This window comes from Vigna unguiculata, chromosome 1 (assembly GCF_004118075.2).
Source record: "Vigna unguiculata cultivar IT97K-499-35 chromosome 1, ASM411807v1, whole genome shotgun sequence".
Lineage (NCBI taxonomy): Eukaryota > Viridiplantae > Streptophyta > Magnoliopsida > Fabales > Fabaceae > Vigna > Vigna unguiculata.
This window is the reverse complement of record NC_040279.1, coordinates 2,721,386-2,734,252: the sequence shown is the minus strand read 5'-3', so window position 1 is coordinate 2,734,252 and position 12,867 is coordinate 2,721,386. Positions and strand designations below refer to the sequence as shown.

The window sequence follows — 12,867 nt, the reverse complement described above, 5'->3', positions numbered from 1 at the left end:
TAGGACCTTCTGCTACTCCTCACGAAATAACTCATTATGTTCTACGTGAGCCTTAATGATTATTAGAGCATCAAGATACCAACCAATACCAAGTCCTTATGTCATTGCATACACTAAAATACCACCATGTAGAACTTCTCTTTGAAATTCCTTAAACATCATAACTTCGCATGTTCACAAAACATTTCATACCAATCATCATCTTATATACCCATAATAACATTTTTATCTCAATTCATAACAATAAGGATTATAGAATCCAGTTCAAGTATACATAGAACATCCAAAGTAACCAAAACAGCAAAAACAGAAAAATAGAGCAATTGACACTATACATGAAATACATCCTAATGGTGAAAATCATTTCTCTAACCATAGACTTCAAAACAAAGATCTCATCGGTCAAAATGAACATTCATGTGTCTAGAATCAGCTGTTAAAGTTTAAGCTTAATCCAACGGCTAACGAAGTGAGAATCTTCATTTTACTATTAAGACGTAGTGTTGACACTATTGTAGCAACTCCTATTAACGACAGCTATTGGATGCCTATTAAGACGGCTCAAAAGTCATCATTGATACCACCGTCGTTAAAAGTAACTCGTAATAACGATGGTCTCAAAACACCGTCGTCAATGTGACACTATTCCACGACGCTTCAAAAGCCGTAGTGGAAATGGCTTTTTCTTCGTAGCAGGATGATATCTCCCTTCCAATAACGACGATGGTCTTGGTATTAGCCGTCGTGGAAGGGTAAAAATTAACGACAGTCTTAGTAAGAACCGTCGTTAATTTTTGTTTTTTTTTAAAGTCAGGCTTGTTTGTTTATTAACACCAACCTAGAAGTAAAAAAAACATTCAACACAATGGCAATATAAACAAATAGTGTCAACACAGTTCCAATCCAGACAATACTTTTAACAAAGTTACAAATAACTTATCATATGATAAAATAAGTCTAAGCTTCTAAGTCTCCCTAAACCTAACTTTCACTAACTCTAGATAGAAAGTATTTCGCCCAGGTTTGTTAAACATAAGCTATTGCTCCTGAATCCATCGGATATGGGTCATTAAATTTCTGCAAAAGTGTACGAGAATTATTAGCAATATATATAAATTAGTTCAAGTTAAAATTGGTATATGAAATAGGTTAGTATATTACCTCATCCCAACCACTTTTATAGTTGCCTTGAATAATGGTTGTCATCCATTGCATCACATAATAGCCACACTCAAAGCTCCCAATTTGTTTATTACACTACAATTATACCCCTCTCTCATAATCATCACTTATATGTGATAGATTAATCCAGCTACGATCCATCATTATTCTATAACGAGAAATAATTCCAATTAAATACAAAAAATAATTGCCGAGGGTCGAACACCCCCGGACTCAATACCAACACGTTCATCAAAACACATATTCATATTATTGACAATTCCAACTCTGACTATAGATAATAATTGCCGATGGTCAGACACCCCCGGACTCAATACCAACATATTCATAATATTGACAATTCCAACAATAACTATAGATAATAATTGTCGGGGGTCGAACACCTCCGGACTCAATACCAACATGTTTACCAAGAGACCTATTCATAAAATTAAACAATTAAAAATATTACTAAGTTAAAAAAACTTACCTCTAGAAATGGAACAATGAAGCAACAACGGAGCTCAAATCAATGAGGGAAGGAGGAGCAATAAACCAGAAGTAGTGGTGGTTGTAGCTTCGCGCAAGCAGCGGTGGCGGTTCGACCAACGGTAATGGGCTTCGCGCAAGCAGTGGTAGCGTGGACCTCGCGCAAGCAGCGGCAGCAGCAAACCTCGCGCAAGCAACATCAGCAGACCTCACATAAGCAGCGACAACGATGGATACTGGAGCAGAGTTGGGGCATGAGTAGCGAAACAGTGGTGTCAGCTTCGTCGGTGCCCTCAGCCAGCGGACCTTTGATGGTGGCGGCACCTCAAACGGTAGCAACTTTGACGACGACACAACAAACCCAACGACACAGACCTTCGACGGTGGCAGCGACTCAAACAAAGAAGCTTCGACGGTGGCGGCGCGCAGACGGTGGCAGCGCACAGACGGTGGTAGAGAGTAGAGGGAGAAACAGTGGCGGAGAAACTGTGAAAATGAGAAGTGAAACAGAGCTGTTTTTTTAACCCTGACGCATTTCCATGACGGTTATACCTAGAATTGTTGACATTACTACAAAAATAACGACAGCTACACCAATAGCCGTCGTTTATATCTCTGTTGTTCCAATTGTCGACGGTTAAGTGTAAAATCGTCGTCAATTTGGATCACGTTATTTACAAATCTGCCACCGCATTCCTTTTGACTATGCCTGCGTGGCAGTCGTCGTGGAACAATGTCGTAGAACATTGTTTTTGCACCAGTGTGAAACAGAGTAGCGTTGAGTGTCAAAAAGTGGCGCCCAACGCTGATCAATTCACAAAACCAACACTCAGCGCCTCTTGGCCAGGGCTCAACGTCAATCAATTTGCAAAAAGGAACGCTCAACGCTGCCACATGAGGCTTAGCGTTGTATCAGATATCAACAACATCAAATTAAGGGTTTTAAGCAATCTGGATCTGTTTCATTAATCTAATTGGTACTTCTACTATAGACAATGGTCAAAAGGAGTTTTAAATTATAGTAGGTCACACCAATTAGATTTATGATCCAACAACTCCATCTTTCTCAAATACCACTAATTCAAATTGTTAGATGATATAATATTATGTTTAGTAGTTGGGCTCAGTCCATTATGTATTTCTGGGTTTTGCCCATTATCAATATAAATAAAGGGTTAAATATGTTTTTGGTCCCTCAAATTTCAGTGAATTTTGGAATTAGTCCCTCATCAAAACTTTATACAAATTTAGTCCTTCATCTTTCAAAATGCGTGAATTTAGTCCTTTTAACCAAATTTTGTTAAGTTTATTTGACGTTTCAAGCACATTTCATGATAGTATGTAAGTTAACATTGAAGCAAAAATGTGTCAAGCAGTATAAATAATTTAAATACTATCATGAAATGCGGTTGAAACGTCAGATAAACTTAACAAAAATTAGTTAAAAGGACTAAATTCATGCATTTTGAAAGATGAAGGACTAAATTGGTCAAAAGTTTTGATGATGGACTAATTCTAAATTTCGCTGAAATTTGAGGGACCAAAAACATATTTAACCCATAAATAAACTATCCTTTGTGTAGGGTTTACACAAGGGAGATTAATCCCCAAACCCTATTTCATCTTATTTTACATTGTATCTAGAGCTTAGGTTAGTTTACTACAGCCACTTTCCAGCCGCTCATTGTCGCCGCTTCTGCCGCCGTCACCGGAGCTGCAGTTTTGATCGACGACTAGACGGTTTTGTTTGTCTCGGCCAGGCGACTCCAACGTCGCAGAGATCGCCACCATCGGAGTTCTCACGCGCCTCCACGCGTCGTCGTAAGCTCCGGCAGCCGCCCCCTCTCTGTCCCGCGTGACGGCACGTCGCCGGTCGTTTTCTGCGCCGATCAACTTCACCTGAATCGTCTTCTTGAGCTCTTTCTGGATCTGTGGTTGTTGTTTCAATCAGAGCACCTTGAATTTTTAGGGTTTCTCCCTCTATGGCTTCTTCCGCTGCTAATTCGGGTGTGTCGTCTTCAAGCACTTCGCTGTCTGAACCCTCTGTTTATACTAACTACGCCAATGTGAATTTATCCATTGACAAGTTGGATGGCACAAATTACGCGACATGGGCATCCGATATCAAACTTTGGCTCAAGATTCAAGGATATGAAGATCATCTCACCCAGAGTGTAACTACAATTGCTGCAGATGAAGTTTCCCGCTGGACAAAAATTGAGGCCAATTATGCATCGTCATTAAGTCCATCATTAACTCTTCGCTGAAACAAATGTTTCATTTATATGAAACATGTTCAGACGTTTGGGCACATGCCAAGTTGTTATATACCAATGACACTCAGCATCTTTATGGTGTCTGTCAGGATCTTTTCACGGTTGTTGCTCCGCAGAGTCCTAGACCCATGGCTGAATATTTGGGCAAAATTCATGCCCTTCTCCATGAGTTTAATGAGTTATTGCCTCTGGCCTCCACTCCAGCTGAAGAACTTGAGCAACGTTCAAAGTTTTTTATGTTGTTGGCATTACATGGTCTTTCTGATGAATATTCCCATGTTCGCGACCAGATTTTGGGGTCTCCTGTTGTGCCCAACTTCACTGGTACTAGTTTTTCCCTTTTACGTGTGCCAAGAAAACAAATCATTGATACATCTACTTGTATTGATGATTCCTCAGTCTTGGTCTCTCAGCGGGATGATCGCAATCGTTCTCGCAAGCCGGGAAAGGGACAACCCAAGTGTGACCATTGTGGCAAATTAGGCCACAAGATTGACAAATGTTATGCTCTACATGGACGTCCTCCTCGGTCTGCTGCAGTAGTTCACTCTAATCCTCCTCCCCGATCAGCGACTATGGATTCTGCTTCATCTGATAACGTAGGGCACCCTGCCATTTTCAACGACTTTCTCAAATGGTATGAGGAACGTCAAAGTTCTAGTTCCACTACATTTGTCTCTATTGCACCCACAGGTACATAATTTGTTAGCCTGACTCACTTTGATTCTCTTGGTCCTTGGGTTCTTGACTCAGGCGCCACAGACCATTTTATTGGTAACAAATCTTTGTTTTCTTCTTTGTCTTGTCCGGATCATTTACCCTCAGTTACAATGGCTGATGGGTCTAGAGTCTCATCTCATGGTATTGGTACTGTTAATATTTTTCCATCCATATCCATTGATCAGGTTCTTTATGTTCCTGGGTCTCCATTCAATTTATTATTTGTCAGTCGGCTAACTCGTTCTCTTGATTGTATTATTTCCTTTACCAAAGATTCTTTTTGTTTACAGGACCGGAGTTCGAGACACATGATTAGCACCGGATGTGAGTCTCATGGTCTGTATCATCTTGGTCCTCCTTCACATGTTGGTGCAGCTATGGAATCACCATCCCTTCTTCATGCACAATTTGGTCATCCTAGCCTTGCCAAACTGCAACAACTTGTCCCCAGCTTGTCCAAGTTATCTAGTTTGTCGTGTGAGTCTTGTCAATTAGGAAAGCATAGTCGTAGTTCGTTTCCTTGTAGTGTCTCACAACGGGCTTTGTCCCCTTTTGCATTAGTTCATTCGGACATTTGGGGACCTAGTCGTGTTAAGTCTACTTTAGGTTTTCAGTATTTTGTTACTTTTATTGATGATTATTCAAGATATACTTGGTTATATTTAATGAAAAATCGTTCTGAGTTGTTCTCTATTTTTCAATCATTCTTTCATGAAATTAAAACACAGTTTGGGATTTCTATTCAAAATTTGCGAAGTGATAATGGTCGTGAATATCTCTCTCAATCCTTCAAACATTTTATGGCTTCTCAGGGCATTCTTCATCAAACATCATGTACTTATACACCCCAACAAAATGGAGTGGTTAAGCGCAAGAATAAGCACCTTATTGAAACAACTCGCACTCTTTTAATTCATGGTGTAGTTCCTTCACATTTTTGGGGTGATACGGTTCTTATTACTTGTTATCTTATTAATCGCATGCCTTCTTCAGTCTTGCATAACCAAGTTCCTCATTCTATTTTATTTCCTCACGATCCTCTTCACCATTTACCTCTTAAAGTCTTTGGGTCCACATGTTTTGTTCATGATTTTAGTCCTGGCTTGGATAAGTTGTCTCTGAGAGCCCACAAATGTGTCTTCTTAGGATTCCCCCGCTCACAAAAAGGGTATAAGTGTTTCTCTCCTTCCCTCAACCGTCATTTTATCTCCATTGATGTCACCTTTGACGAGTCTTCTTTTTACTTCACACACCCCTCTTCTCGTTGTGAGCCACCATCTACTACTATAGATATCCCTGTTGTGTGTGATCCTCCTAGTGTGCCCACTTCCAGTTCCACCTCGGATTCTCCTCAGCCACCTCCGAGTGTACCTATTGCGGATAGACCACTTCTTCAGGTTTATAGTAGAAGACACCGTTGGCAACCACCAACACATGACTCACATCAAGTGCCGAGTTATTTGTCTCCTCCGGTTCCAACAACCGAGTCTGATCTTCCCATTGCCCTTCGTAAAGGTATGTGTTCTACCCATAATCATTTCCCTCATTATTCTGCTTTGAGTTACCATAGAATCTCTCCATCTTTCTATACATGCCTTTCGTCTATTTCCTCTTTGTCAATTCCAAAATCTTTAGGTGATGCATTAGCCCACCCTGATTGGCGTCAGGCCATGCTTGATGAATTGAGTGCTCTCAGGCATAGTGGAACATGGGATCTTGTCCAATTACCATCCGGGAAATCTGTTGTTGGTTGCAGGTGGGTCTATGCTATCAAAGTTGGCCCTGATGGTATTGTTGACCGTCTCAAAGCTCGCCTTGTTGCCAAAGGTTACACACAGATCTTTGGTTTGGATTATGGTGATACTTTTTCTCCAGTGGCCAAGACGTCATCTGTTCGCTTATTCATTGCCATGGCTGCTTTTCGCCAATGGCCTCTTCACCAACTTGATGTCAAAAATGCATTCCTCAATGGCGATTTGAATGAAGAAATTTATATGGAGCAACCTCCGGGTTTTGTTGCTCAGGGGGAGTCTTCTGGATTGGTTTGTTGTCTTCACAAATCTTTATATGGCCTAAAGCAGTCTCCTCAGGCCTGGTTTGGAAAATTCATTAGTGTTGTTCAACAATTTGGCATGTCTCGCAGTGAAGTGGATCATTTAGTTTTTTATCGTCACTCCAGTGCTGGATGTATCTACTTAATAGTATATGTTGATGACATTGTTCTCACAGGAAGCGACAACCTTGTCATCTCCCTCTTAAAGCAACATCTTTGTCGTCATTTTCAGACCAAAGATCTTGGAAAACTTAGGTATTTCTTGGGTATTGAAGTAGCACAACCCAATAGTGGTATTGTCATATCTCAGAGGAAATATGCATTGGATATTCTGGAGGAAACTAGGTTAATGAATTCTAAAGCGGTAGAAACACCCATGGATCCTAATATTAAACTTCTACCTAAACAGGGGGATCCTTTCTCAGATCCTAAACAGTACAGACGATTAGTTGGAAAGTTGAATTATCTTACTGTTACTCGTCTTGATATTTCCTTTGTTGTTAGCGTGGTGAGTCAATTCCTTAATTCCCCATGTGAAGAACATTGGAATGCAGTCATTCACATATTAAAGTATATCAAAAGCTCTCCTGGAAAAGGTTTACTATATGATTCCAACTCTGATACAAAAGTTGTATGTTATTCAGATAATGATTGGGCAGGATCTCCTTCCGACAGAAGATCTACTTCCGGATATTGTGTCTCGATTGGTGGTAATTTGATCTCTTGGAAGAGCAAGAAACAAAGTGGTGTGGCAAGATCTAGTGCAGAAGCAGAATATAGAGTTATGGCTTTAGCCACGTGTGAACTTGTTTGGCTTAAGCAATTGCTTCAAGAATTGCAATTTGGAGATGTCACTCAAATGACACTCATATGTGACAATCAGGCTGCTCTTCACATTAGCTCTAATCATGTCTTTCATGAGAGGACCAAACACATTGAAATTGACTCACTTCATTCGAGAAAAAATCCTATCTGGGGACATCAAGACCGAGTTTGTCAACTCAAGTGATCAATTAGCAGATATTTTCACTAAGTCTCTTCGAGGACCTAGAATTGATTATCTTTGTAACAAGCTTGGTATATATGATTTGTATGCACCAGCTTGAGGGGGAGTGTTAGATGATATAATATTGTGTTTAGTAGTTGGGCTCAGCCCATTATGTATTTCTGGGTTTGGCCCATTATCAATATAAATAAACTATCCTTTGTGTAGGGTTTACACAAGGGAGATTAATCCCAAAAGCCTATTTCATCTTATTTTACACAAACAATACAATCAATTCCAATTCAATCATTTAAGAGATCAATATACCACAATCACAAGCATCAATAATTCATCATAGCATATTAGGTACTTCGCAATCATACAAGATATGACTCACTCACCCTAAAAGCTATTAGTTTCCCTAACCTGACAAAGCGTCTTTGCAGACCCAAATCGCTCAAAGAACACCAAAACGCATATAACTCCATAAGATGCTCTATCTACACATAGAAACATCATAAGAACGATCAGGACCTACCATTATGATCACTAATTAGCAGAGACACATACTGATGATTAAAATGATGCATGCAAGCGGAAAAGGATCACATGCGACAAAAAAACAGAAATAGACAAAAAAGAGGACAGAAACTCAACTTACACAAATGAAAAAATTGGTCGATCTAACTTCAAGAGCTCGCCAAGAGGATCAATCATACGATCTTCATTCTTCAATCAGATGATCAAAAAGACAAAACTCCTAGAGAGAAGTCAGAGAACTCTAAAAAAGTGGTTTCAAGAAAAATAATGTGTTTTAAAATAATGAATCTTTTAGAACGATTCTATTTATATTAAAACATTTTAATATTAAAATAATGATTAAAATATCTTTTTGGTCCCAATTTTCGCCAAGTTTTTCCAAACAAGTTCTAATTTTGGTTTTGTGTTCAAATAGGTCCCAATTTTCGTCAATTTTGTTCAATTGGGTCCTTTTTTGCTAACACCTTTTAAATCATTAACGGCCATGAACAGTGACTGCCACGTGTCACTTCGTGGTTTTTTTGAATTTTTTATTTTTTATTTTTATTTTTTTTATTTTTTTAATTTTTTTTAAAATTTTGTTATTTTTTTTAAATGTACACGTGTCAACCTAGGAGTGTGTCACGTGTCACTTCGTGGTTTTTTTGAATTATTTTTGAATTTTTTTTAAAAAAAATTTAATTTTTTTTTAAATGTCCACGTATTAAAGTCAATGTTCTAAATTCAATTTGGTCCCTATATTTGTTATTTTTGTTCAATTAGGTCCCAATTTTTGTTAACATTAACCAATTTGGTCCCTCTCCAAATTAAAACCAAATTTAATTTTTATATTAAAATTCATATTTTTTATTAAATATATTTATTTAATATATTAAAATTCACATCATTATAACTTTGATATAAAAATTAAATTTGGTCACATCTTTTATAGGGACCAAATTGGTTAATCTTAACAAAAATTAGGACCTAATTGAACAAAAATAACAAATATAGGGACCAAATTGAATATAGAATATTAACTTTGACACGTGGCACACTGCTAAATTGACACGTGGACATTTAAAAAATAATTCAAAATAATTCAAAAAAATTTAAAAAAATAAAATAAAAAATTCAAAAAAAACCACAAAGTGACACGTGGCACACTCCTGGGTTGACACGTGTACATTTAAAAAAAATTTAAAAGAATTTTTAAAAAAAATTAAAAATTAAAAATAAAAAAAAAATTCAAAAAAACCACGAAATAACACGTGGCAGTCACTGTTCATGGCCGTTAATGATTTAAACGGTGTTAACAAAAAAGGACCCATTTAAACATAATTGACGAAAATTGGGACCTATTTGAACACAAAACCAAAATTAGAATTTATTTGAAAAAACTAAAAATTGAGACAAAAAAGTATTTTAACCTAAAATAATCGAGTTTCGTTATTTTTAAATATCTAACACTTCTAAAATGCTATTTTTTAGGGTTTCACACTCTAAATCACTAATTAAACCTTATTATATAATTTTGTTTTCAAATTGCGTAATGCATGGTGTATTTTGCAAAATAGTTATATAATTCAAAATTGTACAATAAGTCAATTCTGAATGTAGAACTTTGTTTTTGAATTATATAATTTAGAATTTCTTTTTTTTGAGAAAACATAATGTATTTCAAATTATAGAACCATAATGTAATCATAGTTCTTAGATTAATTCTAGATTGAACAATGCATAATTTATTTTGAATTATGTGATAAAAAAATGCTTTTAATATTTTGAAATATTACATATAAGTATATTCCAAATTGTAGTCCACAAGTCAATTTTTTATCTTTAATTTATGCATTCTAAAATACAAATTTTGTATTTCAAAATACAATCTGAAATGCTGTTTTATAATGTGTAATGCACAGTCCAAAAGTCATAATTTATATTTTTGGTCGTGCATATTTTCATTACCAAATCAGAACTCGAAAATTTTCCTTAAACATTTTCAGTTATGTAATAAGAAACATCTTCAAATTAAAACACATGCATGATAGGGACCCTCTTTTTGCATCTCCTTAATTTTCATAAAAAATTGAGTTAAGACGAGTAAGAAATATATAACTAATTTTTAAAATAGTTATTAAATGTAAAATTTGAAAAATAAAATATATGTATAAAAAAAGTTTTAAAATAAAAAAGATTTTTAAAATAACGATTAAGAGTAAACTATTTATAAAATAATTAATTAAAAAATAATAATTAAGGGTAAAACTGAAATATTGAAATGTAGACATAAAAGATGACATCTCTTTATATTTTGTTATAATTTAAAGGACTAAATATGTTTTTGGTCCCTTAACTTTCAGTGAATTTTGACATTAGTCTATTTTGAAACTTTGGATTAATTTAGTCCTTCGTCTTTCAAAATACGTAGATTTAGTCATTTTATTCAAATTTTGTTAAGTTTAGTTAAATACTATATTTGAGTTGTTTATACTATTAGACACATTTTTGCTTTAATGTTAAGTCAAATACTATTATAAAACACGCTTAAAAGGTTAAATAAACTAACAAAATCTGATTAAAAAAACTAAATTCACGTATTTCAAGAGATGAAAAACAAAATTAGTCCAAAATTTTAAAATGAATTAATTTCAAAATTCACTAAAAATTAAGGAACCAAAAACATATTTAACTTTTTTATTGATTCGCCTATTTATCATTGTGATCTTAAATTTTATGTTAAGATTACCAAATATTTTTATTTTAATAATTAGGATTTCAAATTTTATACCACATTAATAAGAGTAAAATAAATAATGTATACCAAAAAATATTATGGAAAAGTTACTAAAAGCAATTATCAATATATATATATATATATATATATATATATATATATATATATAAATTAGAATTATTTTTAATGTATAACCGGTCAATTAATTAAACCTATATCTTTTCTTCATTTTTTAACGGTTCTTTCTTACCAAACAAGTCAAATTTATGTGGTGACAGTGCTACTTGGAAAATAACAGATAGAGTGAGAGTGAGTTTCTTATCCGTTATCGATGATTTTGGCGGGGTCGGCGTTGGGAAGATGGAGGGTCTGCAACAGCGAAATGTTTATGGCTGAGGGTGGTGGCTATAATTTCGGAATCGGAATGCGAAGTGCCGGGGGGTGGAACAGCGCAAGCCCAAGCCGGAGCCGGAGTGTGGTTACCGGAGTCGTCGGAGTGAGGTTTGATGGACCGGTACCCCTAAACGGTGACGTTCTGGAGAAGGAAGTGCTCTTCGAGCAGTGCGTGACGCGGACTCTATCTCCGGCGTTGACATTGGAGGAGGGACTCGAGAAATTGAAGGACGCTCTCCACGCGTTGAAGTTGCAGAGGCCTCCTTCCTCTACCGGATTCCTTCGATTTCAGGTTGCAGTCCCTCCTGGTTCCAATGCCTTCGCTCTCTTCTGTTCTCAACCCCTCTCCTCCTCCGTTTTCCCTCTCGCTTACCTTTCCAAGAACGATGCCGATCCTAAGTCGCTCTACGTCAATGGAGCCCGCGGCGTTTGTGCCATCGGTGCCGCTGTTTGCTTTCTCCCTCTAACCTCAAACCACCGCACTTTCGTCAATAGGTTTTTTTCTGTTAATATTCCCACCCACTCACTCACTCACTCACTGCATTATTCTATTTGGTTAGAATTATGAACTAATCAGGAACTAACGCAAACTTTTCTTTCTGCAGATATGTGTCATCTGATTCCACCAATGTTGTGGCCTATGGTTTGATGGATGTTAATGTGGATGATGGTAATGTGAGTCACCAGGAAGGATCTTTTTGGTTTTTCATCCCTCAGGTAATGTTAATCAACTGTTTAATAGCTTTTGAATAATTCTTTATAATTACCCTCATTGTCACGGGCTTTGTTTGGAGAAATGTTAAGATATCTTTAATATCTTATTTTCTGTTTTTATTATTATTATTCTTCATATATATTTTGGTTTAGTCCATGTGTTCTTTATTATAAATACAGTCCCTATTTATTTTTTACACAAGGGAGATTAATCTCAATTCCTATTTTCTCTATATTCAATAAAATTTTCTTCCGTAAGTCTTTTCAGAAAAAAAAAAAGGGAAGAAAAATGAGATAGGCTTCTCCACAAGCTAATTTTAGCTTACACCGTCAGCTAATTTGTAGAAGTTATTTTTGATTATCTTCTCCAAAATCTGAATTTTATGTCATGTATAAACTTGTCTTAGCTTATGGAGAAACTAATATAATATTTCTCTTTTATAAGTGGTTATAGTGGAGTTTGGTCAAAACATGCTCATAATTCTTCCGTTTCTGGCTGCAAATTTTGTGATGGCAGATTGAGTTGGATGAGCTGGAAAGTGTTTCCGTTCTGACAATGACCCTTGCATGGGATGACTTTTCCCACTCTACTTTTCAAGAAGCCTATTATTTGCTTGAAGTTTCTCTAGACCAGGTGCCCGATGCCTTTATGTTATCTTTTAGGTCTTTGTTTTGATTATTTACCTTTACCTTCATTGTACTAATACTAACATAATATAGGCAAGCCTTCGCGGTCTTGCTACTAACCAACTAAAAATGTAAGCAATTAGGTATAGTTCATGAGTGGTTTTACATAACACATATTCACTCTTAATAGCCA

At 36.2% G+C, this 12,867-nt stretch overlaps 1 protein-coding gene across 2 annotated transcripts in view; it reads left to right on the top strand.

Moving 5' to 3' along the window:
• Window positions 1-11,214: 11,214 nt before the first annotated feature.
• Window positions 11,215-12,867, top strand: part of LOC114181785 (protein PHYLLO, chloroplastic) — a 76,285-nt gene continuing 74,632 nt past the window's right edge. For both annotated transcript variants that reach the window (XM_028068342.1, XM_028068348.1), the window contains exons 1-3: window positions 11,215-11,828; window positions 11,939-12,050; window positions 12,565-12,681. In XM_028068342.1, the coding sequence (XP_027924143.1) occupies window positions 11,272-11,828; window positions 11,939-12,050; window positions 12,565-12,681 (786 nt within the window). In that variant the 5' untranslated portion in view covers window positions 11,215-11,271. The remainder of the gene's footprint in view (window positions 11,829-11,938; window positions 12,051-12,564; window positions 12,682-12,867) is intronic.